Source organism: Neltuma alba, unplaced genomic scaffold (assembly GCF_004799145.2).
Source record: "Neltuma alba isolate B1F8T4 unplaced genomic scaffold, ASM479914v2 tig00012806_pilon, whole genome shotgun sequence".
Taxonomy (NCBI): Eukaryota; Viridiplantae; Streptophyta; class Magnoliopsida; order Fabales; family Fabaceae; genus Neltuma; species Neltuma alba.
Window position 1 is genome coordinate 449,565 of NW_021637203.1, and position 20,008 is coordinate 469,572.

At 32.7% G+C, this 20,008-nt stretch overlaps 3 protein-coding genes and 1 pseudogene across 3 annotated transcripts; 3 read left to right on the forward strand and 1 right to left on the reverse strand.

Annotated features, from left to right (window-relative positions):
• Nucleotides 1–899: 899 nt before the first annotated feature.
• On the forward strand, nt 900–3,968 carry LOC114731149 (glutaredoxin-C4-like). Its single transcript, XM_028918272.1, has 4 exons — nt 900–1,042; nt 2,304–2,377; nt 2,478–2,576; nt 3,886–3,968. Exons 1-4 carry the CDS (start codon nt 900–902, stop codon nt 3,966–3,968), a joined length of 399 nt encoding a protein of 132 aa, XP_028774105.1.
• Nucleotides 3,969–5,695: 1,727 nt separating this feature from the next.
• Nucleotides 5,696–11,330, forward strand: LOC114731151 (uncharacterized; annotated as a pseudogene).
• Nucleotides 11,331–11,781: 451 nt separating this feature from the next.
• On the reverse strand, nt 11,782–13,337 carry LOC114731148 (uncharacterized). The gene is made up of 2 exons (XM_028918271.1): nt 12,550–13,337; nt 11,782–12,147 (listed from the first exon to the last, which is right to left on the reverse strand). The coding sequence occupies exons 1-2, from the start codon at nt 12,754–12,756 to the stop codon at nt 11,995–11,997; spliced, it is 360 nt and encodes a 119-aa protein (XP_028774104.1). The 5' UTR covers nt 12,757–13,337; the 3' UTR covers nt 11,782–11,994.
• Nucleotides 13,338–17,322: 3,985 nt separating this feature from the next.
• On the forward strand, nt 17,323–19,069 carry LOC114731147 (homeobox-leucine zipper protein HAT22-like). The gene is made up of 3 exons (XM_028918270.1): nt 17,323–17,720; nt 17,991–18,070; nt 18,574–19,069. Exons 1-3 carry the CDS (start codon nt 17,451–17,453, stop codon nt 18,755–18,757), a joined length of 534 nt encoding a protein of 177 aa, XP_028774103.1. The 5' UTR covers nt 17,323–17,450; the 3' UTR covers nt 18,758–19,069.
• The last annotated feature ends 939 nt before the right edge of the window (nt 19,070–20,008 follow it).

Genomic DNA, 20,008 nt, shown 5'->3' on the forward strand with positions numbered 1-20,008 from the left:
AGATCGCATTAATTAATATACTATCTATTCACCAATCACCATATTTTGAAAATATTTTATATGACAAAAGTGTTAACTTATATTGGTCGGTTTTTTTATCTCCATAGTTATAGTTTCAGAAATTTGAGCAACAATTCAAAAGCAAATCTGCGAGATTAATTATCTACAAGATTATTTACAATAATCATCCGATCACCGATTATCATTTATTTAAAGCATATAAATAAATGTTGAGAAATTAAAATCAGAAAAATAATTAAGCTCGTATAGGGTCGTTATCAATTTTTTTACGATGGTGATTTAGTTGAACTGGGTTTTAGTTGATATAATTTAATGACCATCTTCTAGATATATACACGCGCGCGCACACAATCTTCTAAAAATGCAAAAAAGATCCTTATACTTTAAATTTTGAATAAAAAAAGAAATTGTTTAAAATATAAAATATAAATCTTCAATATAATCAGGTACCTATTCATTCTGTATCAAATCCTTAATCCGATTTTACCCTAAACAAAACTCAAGCCATTTAATTAAATATCACTTCCTTTGGGGATAGAATTCTGTGATCCCTTCATATTAACAAAAGAGTAATTTAATAATTAAGAGATAAAAATATATAATGTAATGGTTAAGATTCTTCCGATTTTCAAACAAAAATATAATTAAACATTTTACTTAATTACTCAACATAATTAACCTTCCACGTATCCACTATATGTACACACACATAGGTTTAAAGTATGAGATTAATTTATTCTCACATCTGCGTTAAGTGGTTTGGAAAACTATACCTCTTGTTTTTCTGCTGCGAATACGAGAGAATTGAATCTCTTGGTGTTACATATATTGCAACAAGAGATCAGAATCAAAGTTCCTCCATGGCTGAAACAGCGAGAATGATTGCCACGGCGTTGCTGGTGATGATGGTGGTGGCAACTTCTCTGTATTTGGCTCATACTTATTCTGAGTCTGATGCTGGCTTCGTCCATAATGCTATTTCTTCTCATAAGATCGTCATCTTCTCCAAATCCTATTGCCCGTATGTATTATCCCCTTCTCTCAATCGTTAACAACATGAGGTTATAAGTGAAATTAAAGGAAAATTTGGTAAAAAATCTCTTTTTGAAATTTTAATTGACCAGAAGGATCTGATTTGTTCAACTGCAAGTATAATCCGTAAGTACAACATATCATCCGCTATGTTGCACACAACGGATGATATGTTCTACTCATAAATCATACTTGTACTTGCACAAATCATGTTCTTCTGCCTAATTAAACTTTCAAACAGGAATTTTTTACCAATTTTTCCTGAAATTAAACTCACAGCATGCATCCTATTTACCGCCTAGGAATTATATGCCAGTAGATCACACGAACGTTCACAGGTTTAGATTTTGCATAGCTTTTTTTTTTATATCATGTTCATTTGGTTGGAGAAATCCAATTTGTAGTTTTTTAACTAGATGGTTATTGTCATGTCACATTATCTGTCTAACCAGTAAAACGTCATCCACTTATACAGGAATCTCATTTTATAGGTTTTTTAATTAAATGGTTATTATCATGTCGCATTGTTGGTGGTCACAAATTGTGATTAAAACATTATTGCTTCATTTAGGTCATGATGATTGCTAATGTGTCATTATCGTGTATTAAACATGCTCTTAATAAAAGCGCATATCAAAATGGATAAATGAGATATTTCGAGTGAGAAAGATGATTATTACATAATTGATAATTGCATTACTTCCCATTCAATGATTATTACATTAATTAATGTGATTCATTCGTATTATAGGTTGGTATTCACATCCTCGGATTCATATTGAATATTCCTCCAGTCCTTCATATAGGATTAATTGAGGATTTGATATTGGTCCTATATGTAAAACTTATTTTACATGTTTATTAACATTTTCCAAATTAACCCTATTGATATTCTCTCAATAATTTAACTAATATTTTTAATCTATTAAAATTAGATAATTGGGTCTTATGTTAAGGATTGAATGAATAATTAAGAAAAGAAAGTTACAAAAACAACTAGCTTGATAAAAACTTCATGAACAGATCATTAAGCAGACACATTATCCATGATATTATATATATGCAAAAGAATATTTCAATTTCAACATATTGGATATGAATATAATGTTGGGCAGAAAACTAAATGTATTATTGCTTTAGATAAACTTAATTAGCAATTTTTTTTTATGAAAAAATAACGTGAGAGAGAGTTTGCATTGTGGGTGTTTCTAATTTAATTTAATTTAATTTATTATTAATGGTAAATTCAGGTATTGTAGGAGAGCAAAAACTGTTTTCAAACATTTGAACCAAACACCACATATTGTTGAGCTTGATGAAAGAGGTACCTCTACACTTAATTACTTGCTCTTCTTCATTCCTTTTGATATGCGACGTACAATCATATTAGCAAATCTGATCCAGCTATCACTTTTGTGCTGTAGAGGATGGGTGGAAAATTCATAGCAAATTGAGCAAAATTGTTGGAAGCCACACTGTGCCACAAGTATTCATTAATGGAAAGCATATTGGAGGTTCTGATGGTAATTCTATATTCTCTCATCTCTTAAACTTCGTTAATTAGTTGAGATTCTTTAGTTGGCTAAGAGGTTAACTAGTTGATTACGGAATATCAAAATAAATAATAATTATAGAAGAAAATTAGTACTTTAGATGAAATATTATACTACATTCGATCCTTAATATAAGAACTTGTTGACTAATTTGAGTAGATTAAGAAAATTAATTAAGTTAGTTATTTGTAATAAATAAGTGTTGTTTTTCTTAAAATATCCTTACTAATTAAGTATATTGACTAGAATTACCATTGTTATATGAAAATGGATAGATCTTATGAGAGATAAAGTGGATTGAGGTCTTATATTTATGATCAAAATAAAAGTAAAACAGACTTTTATAGTAAAGACTGGAGGTAGTATATGCTATCTCCGGTTCTTAATACTCCTCCGGTCCTAATTATAAGACCCAATTGACTTATTTGAGGAGATTAAGGAAGTAAGTTAAGTTGGTTATTTATAATAAATAAGTGTTGTCATTCCTAAAATATCCTTACTACTTAAGTATATTGGCTAAAACTATCATTATTAGAAGGATTATCTTGAAAAAAAATGCATAAATATAAGAGATAAAATGGATTGGGGTCTTATATTAGGACCAAATAAAAGTCAAATGGGGTCTTATAATAAGGACCGGAGGAGTATAAGACTTAGTTGACAAATTGCGGAGATTAAGAAAATTAGTGAAGTTAGTTATTTGTTATAAATAGGTATTATTTTTCCTAATACCCTACTAATCATTTATATTAGCTAGAATTACTATTTAATGAAATATTTAACATATGCAACTACTACAATGCTGCTTCAAAAAAAAACAAATAAATATGAAAAAAAATAGATTGGGGTTTTATATTTAGATAAATTAAAAATTAAAAATTAAACAAACTTTCATAATAAGAAACGGAGGTGTATATATTAATGGCTATGAATGTCGTCTTATAATAAAGATGAAAGTGACACCAACACAGAATTGGTCTAGCTGTGTAGAATCCCGTTAATCCCTCTATGTCTAAGTCTATCTCCTAGAGAAGATACTTATGCATGGAGGGGTAACCACATACCCTAAATTGGATTAGTTGATTTTTGCGTTGAATGCCAAATATATGAAAAAAGAAGATGAAAGTGGGCTTTTACTATATATTGTAAACAATATTCAAAACTTTCAAACTAGTCATCTAGTCGATTTTCAAGTTCCTTTTTTCTTTTTTTTTTCCTATTCGATTTATTTGAATTTGTTACCAAGATTGTTAATTCTTCTCATACTAACAATTTTCAGATACTATTGCGGCCTATGGGACTGGAGAATTAGCTAGGCTTCTGGGAATTGCGTCCAAGGATTGTGATGACAATGATCTTTGAATTTTGATCATTATTATATATAATGCCAACTTATATATGTAACATATATATATATATATATATAGTTTTAGTGCTTACTTTAGATTAGCTAAAATTCTGATGCTATTAATTTTTTTCCCCAATTGCTCCTCATGTTATGTTATCACGAGAATATGTTTTTACGTTCTTTCTTGCAGAATGTATTATTTTATCCAATAGAAATTTTGGATAAATTTTTTTTGGATCAACCCCTAAAAAGAAAAACAAAACAGTTCGACACATATCTCTAGTATGTGTATTGGCTAAGGTTCAAATTTCTGCATGTAACCAAAATATTTCCTAAAATAATTGCCCTTTTGGTCTTTTTATAATACATACCAGAAAATTATTAATTAATTTTGATTACAGTAAAATTTAATATATTTTTAACAAAATACCGTTGCCTTAAATATTCTTTAAATGTATTGTTAGAGTATATTGACATATTAATAAAGGATATAGGTTAAATTAAATTCAAATAATTTCTTTTCATAAAATTATATAATTAAATTACATCAAAGTTTATCATATAAACTATAATCTATTTTCATAATCATTCTATTAATATAAAATAATAAATCAATAAAAATATATATCAGATTTAGAAATTTTTTCTAGCATAAAACAAGAATATGTTTACATTAAATGCAAAATAATATTTTTTTAAAAATATAATAAAGTAATAAATACTAAAAAAAATGGGCTAACTCATGGGTCAGTGGGTGGCAGCTGAAAAAAATTGCTTCCAAATAAGCTCTGATTTTGCCAACCTATCACTTTTTAAGCGGTTGATGAGTTTGACTTGACTTGAAAATTTGAAGTGATAAATATTGGAAAAATAGCAAACACTTTTAATTCACAACTATTTTAAAATAGATAACTTATGCGAACCTATGGATGATTTAACCAACTGATGAAAGTTTATTTGAAACAATTCTTTTATTCATAACTTCGAATTACTGAATAGTTAACATCAATCGCTCTCATTTGAGGCATTCTAGTCATGAAAAGCTGTTTTAAAATGTAAAAATAAGAGGCTATCATGGCATGCATGACTGACTTGTGCCATTAATTTCTAACAGTGTAAGTTAAACTTCTCGAATTTATTATCACCATCACCATTGGTGAAAATTATTATTGATCACTGTGGTTGGAAATTTTTTTTTTAATGTAAAGTTGGAAATTTTTATTCATAGGGTGTGAGAAGATTTATGTCCTTTTCTTCTCATTCAATAAATGAATATATTTATCAAGCTTGGACGATGGATACTGTGTGGGTATAAAGTATACATAGCTTTGAATCCTGAGAAGCATTTTTTTTTGCTAAAACATAGGTATCCTCCTATTGGAGACAATCCTATTTGAGGTATTGTCAGGCACTAAATGTGGGCATCTCTCCCAGTGGAGATTCGAATCTTGATTCATCATATTGTGAGGGACTAGTCTCTTCCACTAGATCCAACCCTAGTTGGTCTGAGAAACATATTTATTAAGAAGATTTTAACCTTAATATTTTTGGATCGACAGATATTAGTATCAAGCCCAAGCCTAAAGTGGTTAAAAAAGGATGGAGCTTCAAAAGATAATTGGAATCACCGAACTGTGGGCTTATAGTTGGGCCTTGCACTTCAATCTGGGGCCCATTCTCTGTGATCGTCATTCCTGTGCAAATTTGTTGTGGGCATTTGAGGTGAGTCATGGCATCTGCGAAAAAAATGGAGGAGCATGGAGTTGCAGGATCACGAAGCAAAAAGAAGAGGAAGTCAAGGTCTTCCACAAGCAGCCTTCAACTTCAATTTGATGACATCAATACCGTCTTTGCTCTGTTACTCGCTTCCTTTTCTCAACGTCGCAAACCCAACTCTCTTTCCTTAGTCAAGAAATGCTTAAGAAAAATTCGCACTTGTCTTCTCTCTCTGAAATCCATTTCAGACCTATTCTTGCATTGCTTCCAACTCTTCTCAACTCCAAGTAAGCTTCCTATTCCTCTCTGTCGAATTTGTGCTTTGCTGGCTTGAAAAAACTGCTCCAAATTGTGTTTGAGTGGTTCTTTTATGCATGTGTGTATGTTTTGTTTGGGTTTTGCACTTTGCAGATGTCCTGAAATTGGGTGCCGCGGCGCTGAAATTGTGGGCGCCGCTTCGCTTGCTTCTTTTGACATGAACAATGAAATTGCGTCAGATTGTGAAACTTTGAAGTGTTTAATCTCGCTGTTGGGAAGTTCGAAGAGAGCGGTTCTGTTGTCTGCCTGCAATGCTGTCTTGGACTTGTCTACCACCAGTTTTGGGCAACAGCAGCTGCTGAAATGTTCTGCCTTGGAAAAACTCATGTAAGCATTAACAATTATGGCCATTCTTTTTCCAATGGTTATATTCCTTCGCTCTTATATGTGAAAATGGGCCACTGGTTCTGGTTTCGTTTCAATTAGCAATTAGCCCTTGGCAGGATTTTCTGTTTGTGTGATTGTTGGGAAATGGAAGGGGGGAGGGGAATAGATTTTTTTCGAACACATAAACTTTGTTCTTTTTCTACTTTTCGGCGACGGGAAGTGTCTGTCCTTACTGTCATCAGGTTCTTAAATTGAATAAGTACATATGGAAGAATATAGGTGCTGAGCTATGAAAAATGTGGGCACACAATGTTTTGTTAGAGAATCCGACAGCAGATAGTTAAGAAACGTCACCTAACTTTTTGTTCTATGTAGTGTTTAGTTTATGCATTCAAATTCACAGAGTTGTTATTCTGGTAATTTGTGTACTACAGGCTTGAGGTTCCGTGGTATCTTTGATCAAATTGAATGAATTGTCATTTCTGCCGATTTCTTATTACATATTTCAATCGCATAAATTTGATTTGTTTTTGAATGATTAAATTATTTGAATCCTTTTCATGAGACGTAGTGCAAAAGTAAACTCTAGTATATCCATGTGCCATGGGAGTACCTCTGATACTTTCATTTGAATTATTTTGTATATTTTCCACCATGGTTATGTCAGAAAAAGCATCTTAGGCATAAAAACTTTCGATTCTGGATTGATGCAACCTTTTTTTTTTCCGCCTGATGTTGAATTATTAAAAGTATTTGTTTAAATAACTAAACAATTGACACTCTTCAGGTTCGCATTTATTCAGCTACCCAAATTTTCAAATTCTGTTTCCTTGTGGCCTGAGGGCAATGGAAGTCTCCACTGTCCTAAGATAGGGATGGGTGAACATTATGAAACTTCAGCGGCATTCCTTAGTGCAACTATTATTCTTATTAATGCATGTAATGCTGAGCAACTACAGAATATCCCCGTAAGCCTTTGTGAAGCATTCTTGGCCCTTCTAAAAGAGCTCTGGGCAGAAGTAAGTCATCAAATGGCTGTCAAAGGTGCTATAAAAGTTAATGAAGATGGACATTATTGGAAGAGCAATATTGAAGTTAATAACCTTGCAGAAGCTATATTTAGGATTTCCATTTATTCTTGCTCACCGACTGTGGCTTTACCATTTGAAGTGGTTAAAGGAAGTCTATTTGGTACAAGTGAATCTAGTTTTGAAAATTTATTTCGAACCAGTGGGAATTTTCACCCTTTCTTCTGAAAAATTTGTGAAGCATTCTTGGCCCTTCTAAAAGAGCTCTGGGCAGAAGTAAGTCAAAGTAATGATGATGACATTATTGGAAGAGCAATATTGAAGTTAATAACCTTGCAGAAGCTATATTTAGGATTTCCATTTATTCTTGCTCACCGACTGTGGCTTTACCATTTGAAGTGGTTAAAGGAAGTCTATTTGGTACAAGTGAATCTAGTTTTGAAAATTTTATTTCGAACCAGTGGGAATTTTCACCCTTTCTTCTGAAAAAGACATCGAACAATCTAAATGTGAATGATATTTTTAGTCCATTCCTACAATCTCTTGGGTGGACAGGGAATGATCCTTCTCTTCTGTCATCAATTCTTCAAGGTCTAGTATCTTGTTTTCCAATTGCCTCAGATGAACAGGACATCAACAATTTTTTGAGTGAGGTAAAAGGTAAACTGGGTTGTCCTATTGCTTACCATCAGGATATTCGAGTTGTTAAGACAGAGAGGCACTCAGGAAAAGAGATGCATTACTTTCAGCAGTTTAATTCGGGCTGCCCAAGAGAACCTTATTATTTTACTATAGATGATGTCTTGAAGTGTGGACAAGCATATAAAGAAGGATATACGGTTGCACTGCGTGGTTTAGAGTTTCGCTATCAAAGCATTGCTGCTGTTGCTGATGAATTAGCAGTTATGTTTGGGCAACCATCCGCAGGTGCTAATTTGTACTTGACACCACCTAATTCTCAGGGTTTGGCATGTCACTTCGATGATCACTGCGTATTTGTATGTCAGCTTTTCGGTTCCAAGCAGTGGACAGTATTTTCTCAATCTAGTCAGCTGTTACCTCGCTTGTATGATGAGCTACATGGATCTGATGTTAACTGTACAATGGCTGGTGGCAGAGAGTTCTTGCTCAGAGAGGGTGACGTATTATATATTCCCAGAGGTTTCCCTCATGAAGCATATACTAAATCTGGCTGTGATGATGTTTCTTCTGGGTTTTCTCTGCACCTCACCTTTAGTGTTGAGGTTGAACCACCATTTGAGTAAGTAAAGTTTAACTAATGCTTTTAACACGTAACAATATATTTGATTGTGATTTTTTGAGTCATTAAGGTTCCCTTTAATTTCTTATGGTTAAAAAGTTGTAAAGCTTGTTGTGGCCCTTTATTTGATTTCATTTTCCTCTTTTATTCTTTTCTTTTTAGAAAGGTGGAGATTGTGATTTTTATGGTGTTCATTCTTCTTTTGAAGACAAGGATTGATTGAATGATGCCCAATGTTGTGTGGTAAACTCAACTTTGTATGTGCTTCCTCTCCCATGTTCCTGTAGGAATGTACATAATTTTACACCATCTTTACACCCTCATCTCTTTTCTCTTTATCTCTCATGTAATATTTTCATTCACCATCAGAGGATCCACACTGGGGATTAATTATGATTTCACCTTTACTTCTTGAAAATATGTCCAATGCCATTTCTGTCTACTTTTTCCCCCATGGTAAATTGTAAATTTTGTTCCAACAAAATAATAATCTTCACAGTCATGTCGATCCTCTACTGTTGGTAAGCATGCTTGATTCCAATATTCCCCAGTCAAATCAGTACTGTCATATTAATGGCGATGTCCTTGTCCACATTCAGCCAAAGCAAGTCCAGCTTTGACTAATTAGAAGTAGCATGCTTCTTTGGCCCGCGAAGTAGAACCATAGAAGTTTGAATTGTTGATGATCACGTGGGGTAGCCCACTGATTGAACCACTAATACTGCCGGAGAGTTTGGTTTGTTGTAACATCATAAATTCTTGCAGAAGCAACATTTTATTACCTCTGAAAGCTTAGTAAAAGACTAATGTTTTATGGGTTTCCTTGACTAATTCTCAATATTCCATGATTTCAAGGAATGCAAACTTATAGTTTGGACGTTTAATTATCTATGAAAACTCCTCTCACGCAAGCATATTTTTTTTCCCTTGACTCTTTCTCCAATCCAAATTTGTCTTGTATTTCCTCCATCCGTAATTATAAGCAAATTTTAACGTTTCACAATTCTTTAGAAAGTTTGTTAATCTTCATAATTATGTTTCAGATTGAATTTTTTTTAAAACTGAAATGCCCATGTTATTAATGTTTAATTTTGTTCCTGCCTTAATGGCAGTCATTTAATGAGGGTCAAATTGAGAAACATCTCTTAATTGCACATGAAATTGGTGGTTTTTGCTTATAAGACCAAAGGACCGTGCTAGAGATCTGCTTATAATTAGGGACGGAGGGAGTAATGTGTAGTGCTCTTTATTGGCCAGAAAAAATAATAAAATAAAATAAAATCTTATGATTGATGGCTTTCTTGGAACAGAGAACTGAAACAATGCATGTGAAGTGACCCACCCTAAATCAATCATTAAATTTAGACATTAGTGTCCATGAAACAATGGGACACGCACTCAGACTTTGTGTCTTTGGAAAGCTGATTCATGGACCAGCATTATGCTATCATTTTGATAATGGTGCCTATGTCAATTATAATCCATCTTATAAAGAAGAGTACTATATTATCAATATTTGATCGTGCTCCCAATTGAAGAATGGGGAGGATTTGAACTTCAGAAAGAGTGTCTTGTCATATAAAAAGTGGGATTTCATTATGTTTGGTTAATGTGGGTCAAGTTATAGCTCGTTTATATTTATTTGTTTGTTTATTTAGAAGGACTATCTAATGATTAACTCTCCCTGTCGTTTGATGGATTATTTATTTTATTCTGTTTTTTTTTCCCCCTTTTGGATTTGTGTGATGACTTGGTCACAAGTTATTTCAACTTGGCTTTGGTCCTTGATATTTGAAACATAAGTTTTCTTTCGTAACAGATTTTTGCGTTTTCTCTCTCCTCTTTCTCACCGTTTTTTGCATCTGATTCCAGTGGAGTTCGTGAGAGAGGGAGAGAGAGAGAATTGAAGAGCTTGAACAGTCTAATGGCTTGGCATATATACTAATATTTTGTGCTAGTCGAGCAACTATGATCTCTGTAAATGAAAGATTCAAAGATAGTACTTGTGATTCAAAATATGGCAGTCATTTATTAATTTTTGTATACCTGCAATGGTTAAAGTATATATTGGTATCGCTAATAATTTATATATTCTGTAAAACACAGATGGGAAGGATTTGCTCATTTTGCACTTCATCGCTGGAGTGAAAACCAGGAGAGACGTTTTGATGATGACTGTATATCTTGGTCCCAAAAGCTTGATCTGGTTTCTGTGAGCTTATTACACCTTGCTATTAAGATCATTAGTGACTCTGATCCTACGTTTCGGAAGGCGTGCTTGGCTGCAGCAAATTCTCTGCCACCACATGTTTGTAATTGGCTTGCTCATAATCAGAAAAACATTTTTTGCCATGTAATTGATAAAATTCACACTGAATCTAGGTTCTTGGAGGTGCTGAGCAGCTTAGAGGCTGCAATTAAGAAAAATGAAGATCCTTATCAACGAATCAGATGGCTTTGGTTTCTCCATCCAAAAAGAGAGTCTTCCAAAAGATACGATCTTGATCAATCTTTTATGATTGAAGAGCTCCTGTCTTTATGTGCTTGGCACCAGAACGAAGTAGAAGCTGCTTTTCTAGGTGTCAAGTCCAGGTTTTGTAGTGACGTAGTGTATGAGAATATAATAGCGGGTTATGTGGTCTTGCTTCAGAAATATAGGAAGACTAGAGAGCAATATAGCAATGGAATGATTTCGCTACATGATAAATGCTAGAGTAAATTACATGGACCTCCTTCAGTTTTGTTGAAATCATAGACTTCCCTTCTATTTTTAAAATATAATTAATCCAATTTTACATTTTTTGCCTAATATATCATCCATTGGCCTAAACACACAAAATATGTGTATACTTATAAATATGCACAAATAAAAAATAGGAGTCTATCTTGTGTCTGTACATTTAACTAAAAAAGATATTTTCAGGCTAATGGAGGGCATTTTAGTGAAAAATATCAAATTTAAAAGTGGATTGAGATATAATAATATAATATAACTTTTAATTTTAGGAGAGGTATGTACATTTTGAAAATTGTGCAGAGTTAATCTCAGGAAAATTGATGGGATGTTGTGTAATTTATTCTATTCTAACGTTTTTAAGTGCTTCCATTTCTACTGGTTGAGCCAAAATATGTCATATCTTAATTGCCTGGTGAAATATGTCTGACATTTATAGTTGCTTGGTCAGCCAACTCATCCGATTTGATTGTTCTGTAAGCCAAGGGCTTCAAGGAATTCTATATATCACTTCGTTGAGCAAAAGCATAAGCCTTGGAACAAAACTTTGTTTTCTACCCCACAAAATACAGTGCATTCATATAGAGATGAGAATTATCATAGAAGTGATGGAAAATTGCATAAATCTCTCTCCTAGGAAAATTAAAGCTGCAACCTTATGGTTTGGGATGTTTAGGAGTTGGATGAGTTGTTACTCCATGGTAATCTGTGTGGTAGACAAGATCATGAGGACTGCTACTGTTGCTTGTATACTCTAGTGCCATGGAATCATCCTCAGCAGAGGAGCTTTCCATTACCTCATCTGCTACCTGCATTTAATGTCCCCCAAATTAAAGGAATTAGTGGAGATCATAATCTAAACAGTAGGAAACAGCGGAACAGATGCTCCGACAGGTATGAGTAGCAGCATAGGGGAAAGGGTACAAATGAAGAATTTTAATACGCCTTGTAAAATTGCTGTATCGTTCTATCAAAGTTCTGATCTTATCTTACCATCACTGACTCTTATGATGGATTGTGGTCTGATCACAAAAGCGAACAATTATGATATTACCTTCCCTTGACAGATTTATGGGTTGGAGCAAATGTTGAAGAAAGGAGATAAGTATTGGATCATGCCGTTTTAAGAATATGCTGCATCATACTTTGTTCTGATCTTACCTTGCAATCGACTCTATTATGTAGGATGACTAACTGGGGGAAATACTTACCTTGATTTTGTGATATTCATGCTGAACAACAGGGATTGACATGCTTAACTTCCGTACTGGTTTTGGCATAACACCTAGGGAGGGGCTTGTGTGATGGAAGAGGAAATATAAAGCCGCTGTGAGGAGACAACAGAGGAAGAAGTTGGAAGTGTTCATCGTATTGTCAGTCTGGAGGTTTGATGCCCTTGAAATCCTAACTTGTTTCATCACTTTAGCACTATATATAGAAAATCACTGGAGCTCTTGTCAGAAGTAAGTGATGGGGGAGAGAGAGAGGGCTAGCAATTATTGATTAAGGAACCGGGGAAACATGTTTCAACCTACATGCCCTCGGTTCTGCTGCATATGTGGGACTAACATCTCTCTCTCTCTCTCTCGCTCTCTCTAATATGTGGGTTCGTAGTATTCCTCCTCTCGCTATCAGGTAATAGGGAAAGGTAGATGCTTTTTTATATTACAGGAGCAGGTAAATTAGAAATTTTTGGATCACGTGTATGTCTCATGCCAAAAAAACCAGTCATCTCAACCCATGTTTTGTCTTGGACAATAAGGACTAGGTTCTGATCCCTAATCCTTTGGTTGATATTGCTGCAATCTCATATCCTCTCTAGGTATGTTGTACATTTCGTTGTCATTTGAGGACACTTATTGATGGCTATTGTTAAATCAAGGGTCATACCTTGGAATCCTTCATCCTCTTTAACTATGGGATATCCCCTTGTACCTTAGTTTTGTTGCTCTTCGTTTTGTAGCAAAATCAAGCTGATGTTTGGCATCCAAAGAAGCATTTTCTTCAATTGCTTTCTCCATTCCAAATGTTTTGAGCTATCAACTGAATTCATTCTAGCTTTATTATGTTGTCTAGTACAGCTACTCACACAAAAGCAATGGTTTATTAATTGAGATGCAAGATTTTTCATCTCAGTTCAAAGTTTTAACTTTTGAAAGAAACTTTATTACCCATTAAAGTCCTTGTGTCAATTAAGTCTAAATCAGAACCTGAGAGTCATACAACCAAAGTAGTTAATTCATTGCACCTATTTCTCCATGTTCATCATGATATATGCTCCTTATCTTCAAAGGGATGTGACCAGCAATCTAAGCAAACCCCGCCAATCCACACCTATTTTACTATTTAAAGCTGCATCAATCTGAATAGTTTGGGTCTACATGGGCCAAACTAGTTGTAGCTTAAGGCAACACAATAATACAATAACATGAGCCCTCATGGTCACAAGTGTACTAATTACTCAACTACAAGGAATCACGCCCCTTATTCTATCAATAAACAAGCTAATGTCGTATCATAAAACTAAAACCTTTTTATCTTCCATTGCAAAAGTAGATGACACAAGTACTTGCATGCTAACCACTTTATTCGTTTATTGATGAAAATATTGATGTTTAACGACTTAACGTGTACTATTTAATGCTTATAAATAAGTTTGGAAAAATCATTGATTAGTTTCACATCAGCAATTAATTACCGAAAATCTCGCAATGAGTAAGCAACATGATAATGACAAAATCTAGTACAAAAAATGATAACAGGTTATGACATAGTGACATATTGACAACTTAGTGAAATTTTTTAGTAATTGGATTGTCATGTGGGACTGCACAATAACTTTTCTAATAAGCATTAACAATGGCCTTTTGTTTTATTTTTTATTTTTAAATAAGTTACAAACTAAACGGAATCACCTTGTGACTAATGTGTAAATAACGTTGAAAGTTAACTGAGTTAATATGAGGAAAAATCTTACAATAATTAGCATAAAGAAAAGTTGTACCTGTACTTATAAGCGCGTTATGTGACAATTTTTTTTTTTTATATACTTATCTTGCATACTATAAATTGTAATTAAAAAGCTGTCGATAAGTCATTTTAAATTGCCCTAAACAGATTAATATGCTTAAAAGATGAATTGACTAGCAAATAGGGGCCAGAAATGAAAAACCACATGAAGCTGGGGGTGCTAAAAATTAATTTTAATTTTGTTCACAAATGATAATAAACTAACTTTCAACGAAATAGGCGCCCCCACTTACTCCCATCCCATGGATCCATCATCGATAACCTAATTAGCATATGATGTCTCCCTAAGTTGAACGAAGGTTCAAAGGCCTAGAAGGATATCTCATCCAAGACAATCTTAACATATGCCCCCGTCCGTTGACTCAGTCAACAAGACTTGGTCTCTCCAAGAATGTTCTTACAAAGATACAAACACCGCATAAACCCACATGACTTGAGGAATCAGTGCCACTTGCCCACTTCATTGATCACAAACAACAATAGATGTAGTTTTCAATAATGTAACCTTTTAATTCTAAAAGCAGCAGTTTGCCTCTCATTTGGGTAAGACCCTTCTGCCCTATTTACAGGGCAATTAAAGGACAAAGAGAGTCCGGGGGTGGGGAGAGAGTATTTTTTGCTTTTTAATATAAGTCATTTTATTAAATTTATTATATGGATATAGCATAATTTTGATGCCTAATTTATTGTTTTATAAACTGTTACTAATCCAATCTTTGCCCTTTAAATAGGATTAGAGTGGTTTTTTTTTTTGGGAAAGTATTAAATAGGAGTAAAATTATTAAATTATTAAATTTTAAAACAGAATTAATGAAATTTAAAATTTGTCTTAACTATGATCAAACATGTCTAAAGTAATATTCTTCAACACACGTTGAACTGTTTCTTGTTGAACATTCAGCAACTTAAAATGTCTTCAGTATTGTTCACATCATGGAAACGCCAATACATATGTGAGTCTCTGGTCCAAGTCTCAATATAACAGCAGCCCATTCAATTATTGTCTCTGTCTTTCTCCCTCTCAGGTCACATTAGTGTTAAACTATCATCATTGGTGTTGTGTTATTGTCAACTAATCAGTTTTTGTAGCATTGAATTAAGGTTAATAATTGTCTAACCTCGTGGCGGGTTAGGTTAGCTAGTGGCAGAAACACACTTATATTATTCGTGGTAGACATTGTCACAAGTTGGAACTATTATTTTGGCATTTTTCAAGGACTGGGTTAACTGTGACAATTAGATTTAGAAAGTTATTAGTTAAAATACATGCAACTCACATGTTGGCCTTTAGTGCTTTAATTTTATATAAACTTTCAGTTTGATCTCTTAATTTTATAAAATATCTTTTTAATTTTCTAAACCTAATATTGTTGGTCCCAAATGATGATTTTTTTTTTGCTCCAATTATTGTTATTTTGAGAAAATTAAACTTAGTGTGTTAGAATTTGTAAATATTTTGTCAATATTGAAAATTTTAAGGTCAATATTTTTAATGAAACTAACGATATTATAGTTATAAGACTAAAAACATTTTTATCAAATTAAGGAATAAAATAAAATCTTGTGTGAAATTAAAGGACTAAAGATGAATTTTTTTCCGTCAATTATTTCTTAATTGCAATGCACAATAACAAATAGTAATAATATTATATCACGCACTTTTGACAATTAATCAAAATCCCACCTTATTATATAACCCATTTTTCATTCGTAACAATCACACCCATTATGTCTGAGTTAATGCCATCTAATTTTGATGTTTTCTATCAAAGAACCTAATAATAAACATAAATATATAGAACTTCAGTTTTGTTTTAAAATTAAAACTGATAATCGATATTAATTCAATAATATGTGTAATGAAGTGCATTATCATAATTTCAAATATGTCTTAACTACATGAAAATGCCTCAAAATTTGGTTTATAAATAATTTTTGTGGATTCTTTATCCTAACAAATAAGGAATTTGCGTTGACGAAAGAGGATCAATATACCAAATGAAAAAATTATACACATCTTAATTATTTACTAAGCTTTACATGCATACTGCACGATGTGTTTTTCCTTTTTCTAAACGTAAAATTACTTAATTTTTATATTGAGAATAATAAATTTCAGTTTAAGAAAAAATCGGCATTACTTTGTTTGTGTTTTATCAAATCATATTTTGTAGTTCAGAGATGATTCATTTATATACGTATATAGGGAATATTTTTTCGAATTTTAATAAAACCTCAGTTTTGTTTTAAAATTAAAACTGATTTAACCTCACTGATATTAACTCAATAATATGTGTAATCAGTGCATTATCATAATTTCAAATATGTACTAACTATATAAAAATGTTTTAAAAATCGACATTAATTGGTTTTTGTTTTATCAAATCATATTTGGTTGTTCAGAGATTATTCATTAATTATATGTTTTTGGAATAAATATTTGGACATCAAGTGAAATTTAAGTTTAACCGAACATGTATAACAAATAAGATTTCCATAACTTATTTATCTTTTATATGTTATTGCTAATTTTCTTATTACTAATCATTGATTCTTGGATATTGATGGATTGAGTTAGAGATAAAGCAAAAGGATTGAATTGAAACCCACCAAACAAGGCACTATAGTATCACAAGAAAGTACTAGGAAAGTAGACACACAGGAAAAATTGGATTAAGAATTGGAAAAGTCAAACATTTTTATGTCACTAAATAAGTTTTTGGTTTCCTAAAAGGCTCACAATTCTATGGTCTAACGCATTTGTTTTCTTATTCTACTCCTTCCTCCTCCTTCTCACTAAATTATTCCATTAATATTATACAAGTCCTTATAACCACTATAATTAATGTTAATTACTTACTCTATGTCAAAACTTCATTTTTATTTATTTTTTCTTGATAGCCCACCAATAACTGATTGAAATTGAATCTCCCAAGACCAAACCCAACAATAAGATCTGTACTAAATCGCGTCCTTTGTATTTTTATTCCCATAAACCCTATAACTTTCCCCTTTGAACTATCTTCTTCTTCTTCTTCATCTCTCTCTCTCTCTCTCTGATCTCTATCTGTGATTCTCTGCCATGGAAGATGATGGGACGATATGCAACACAAGGCTGAGTCTAGGGCTTGGAATAGGAGGCTATGTGATGCCATTAAAGGAAGAGAAGTTTGAAGAAGCCATTGTCCATAATCATGATCAGAGAGATTTGATCAGTTTGAAGACCAGAATCGATGAAGAAGAAGATGAAAAGAGCGATCATAGGAATAGTTGCAGAAAGAAATTGAGACTCACCCAGGAACAATCCGCCATGCTTGAAGATAGCTTTAAGCTCCACAGCTCTCTCAACCCAGTAAGTCTATCGATATATGTGTGTGTGTGTGATCATTATAGTTTCATTTCTTTCTCATCTGTACAGAATCTCTAACCCAGATTCAGGTTCTGATGATCATAAAGTACGATTCTTGATGAAGTCATTAATAAAGCTGCACGATCTTGAGATTTCTGTGTTCATAAGAATTGAATGGTTCTTGTTGATTAGTTCTTTCTTACCTACCCAGGAGGGTAAAAATGGAAATTCATGAGGGTTGATTTTAAATTCTCTTATTCCTATTCCATGCAGCTCCAGAAACAAGAACTTGCTCATCGACTGAATCTGAAGCCCAGACAGATCGAAGTTTGGTTTCAAAACAGAAGAGCAAGGTATATACATACAAACATATATATACACATATTCATACACATACGCTTATATATATATTGGCATATTTATTTTTACAAAGGTTTCTTATTCGTGTATTCAATGTCTTGTCGGTACGATATTTACAGCTTAAACTGTTAAACAAACTCTCATTAATTTTTCTGGGTGCATCTATTGCATAACGTTGTGTTTGCTTCTGAGATCTATTGGTTTTAATCTTCCAAACCTTTTATATATAAAAGATACACATTATATGTGTGGTGTACTCTTTTAATACTCAGTCCAAACCAAGACATGCTATGATGTTTTCGTATTTTGCATCATATGGAGGACGACATGTGTCCTTATTATTACTATTATTAACTTTTGCAAGTCCGATAATTAATGATCTTCTTCTAGGAAGAACGCGAGGATAACCTGTTAAAAAAAAAACTCAGATATTTCATATATAGTTTTGTCCAGTGCTTTGGAATTGATTTTTATTTTTCCTTTTCTGTTGTGAAAGGAAAAAGTTGAAGCAGACGGAGGTGGACTGCGAGCTTCTGAGAAAGTGCTGCGAAAACCTAAGAAACGAGAACAGAAGGTTGAAGAAAGAAGTTGAAGAACTACGAGCCCTCAAAAATGGCACTGTTCAACTTTCTAGAGCTCTTTGTTCCTCTTGTGAGAAGCCATTAATCAAAGGCCATTAATAATTAACTGAGCAATGATCGGTATGATTGATCTTCAACAACAACAAGAAGACTGACATCAGAATACACCTAGTGGCATTGTTTCTGAAACTTAGTGGTCCCAGAAACTGCACAGTACAGTAGTGGGGGGTAGAGATAGAGCCATAGCCATAGACAAAGATATAGAGATGATGATGATATCAATATATGTTTGGATTTGGATACATATATAAATATATATATATAGGAAATACTTTTAGTTATCAATATTGTTTACCTTTTACTGCAAATACAGATTTAATAAATTAACATTTTTCATGTCATATACAGTCACATGTGGTGGTTAGTTTTATTTATAATTTTTATGTTTTTTTTAATGTAGTATAAAGAAATGCATGCACCCACAAGCATTTTAACATTGTGTTCGAATCCAAAATCTCATCCAAACATGATAGGTAATGTTGTTGCTAGGACAATTAGCAGTTAGTAATTATAATTTATGTTTTGTGCAGTGGGTTATATGAAAATTAAAAAAAAAAACCTTTTGTTTTGGTTTTTGCTTGTGGATTAATCAGAATACATATACAAGTCCGTGAGGACAAGGGATAATAATTATTGTGAATTTTTCGGTGTCCATCTTTTTTGAGTGGTTGAAACTTAATTGAAACTGATGAGAAGAGACAGAGTAGGTCAAAATCTCTTAGCCACAATAGGAACTATGACAAATATTTTTTTTTTTCCTTTTGCTACAATAAATGAGTTTAATAATGATAGGAATATATAACTAATAATTTTATCCATATATTTGTTAGTGATTATTCCAATTTAGAAAGTGACGAAAATTGAAGAAATAACATAGAACATCGGTGTGTGTGTGTGTGTGAAAAGAAAAATGTGAGATTATTAACTTTTGAGATTAATTATATATATATTTGTCATGCATGATGTAAGATAATAAAAATATGATACATTCTATATGATCCATCATATCTATTAATATGCCCCACAAATCTCTCTTTCTTGTATAATCTCTTGTCAATGATTTGTTGACGTTATCTCCGTAGAATTGTCTAATTAATTAAAAAAAAATATTTATGCTATTATTTGGACACTAATTAATAATAATGTTGACAGAAATAAGTTTTCTTTTAATTGAAAATTTTGTGGTGGGTTTCGTCTATATGTACGACTTGTCCTCATTGTCATTCTATGTGGAAACACCTTCCTAATTTTTCTGCAAAGAGTTGTCAAAGTTTTGAATTTAATTTATGA

Coding starts and splice junctions, on each gene's coding strand:
- LOC114731149 (XM_028918272.1), top strand. CDS start 900: ATGATTGCCACGGCGTTGCTGGTGATGATGGTGGTGGCAACTTCTCTG. Junction 1,043..2,303: donor TTCTCCAAATCCTATTGCCC/GTATGTATTATC, acceptor TGGTAAATTCAG/GTATTGTAGGAGAGCAAAAA. Junction 2,378..2,477: donor TGTTGAGCTTGATGAAAGAG/GTACCTCTACAC, acceptor TTTGTGCTGTAG/AGGATGGGTGGAAAATTCAT.
- LOC114731148 (XM_028918271.1), bottom strand. CDS start 12,756: ATGAAACAAGTTAGGATTTCAAGGGCATCAAACCTCCAGACTGACAAT. Junction 12,148..12,549: donor ATGAATATCACAAAATCAAG/GTAAGTATTTCC, acceptor CATTAAATGCAG/GTAGCAGATGAGGTAATGGA.
- LOC114731147 (XM_028918270.1), top strand. CDS start 17,451: ATGGAAGATGATGGGACGATATGCAACACAAGGCTGAGTCTAGGGCTT. Junction 17,721..17,990: donor TCCACAGCTCTCTCAACCCA/GTAAGTCTATCG, acceptor TATTCCATGCAG/CTCCAGAAACAAGAACTTGC. Junction 18,071..18,573: donor TTTCAAAACAGAAGAGCAAG/GTATATACATAC, acceptor CTGTTGTGAAAG/GAAAAAGTTGAAGCAGACGG.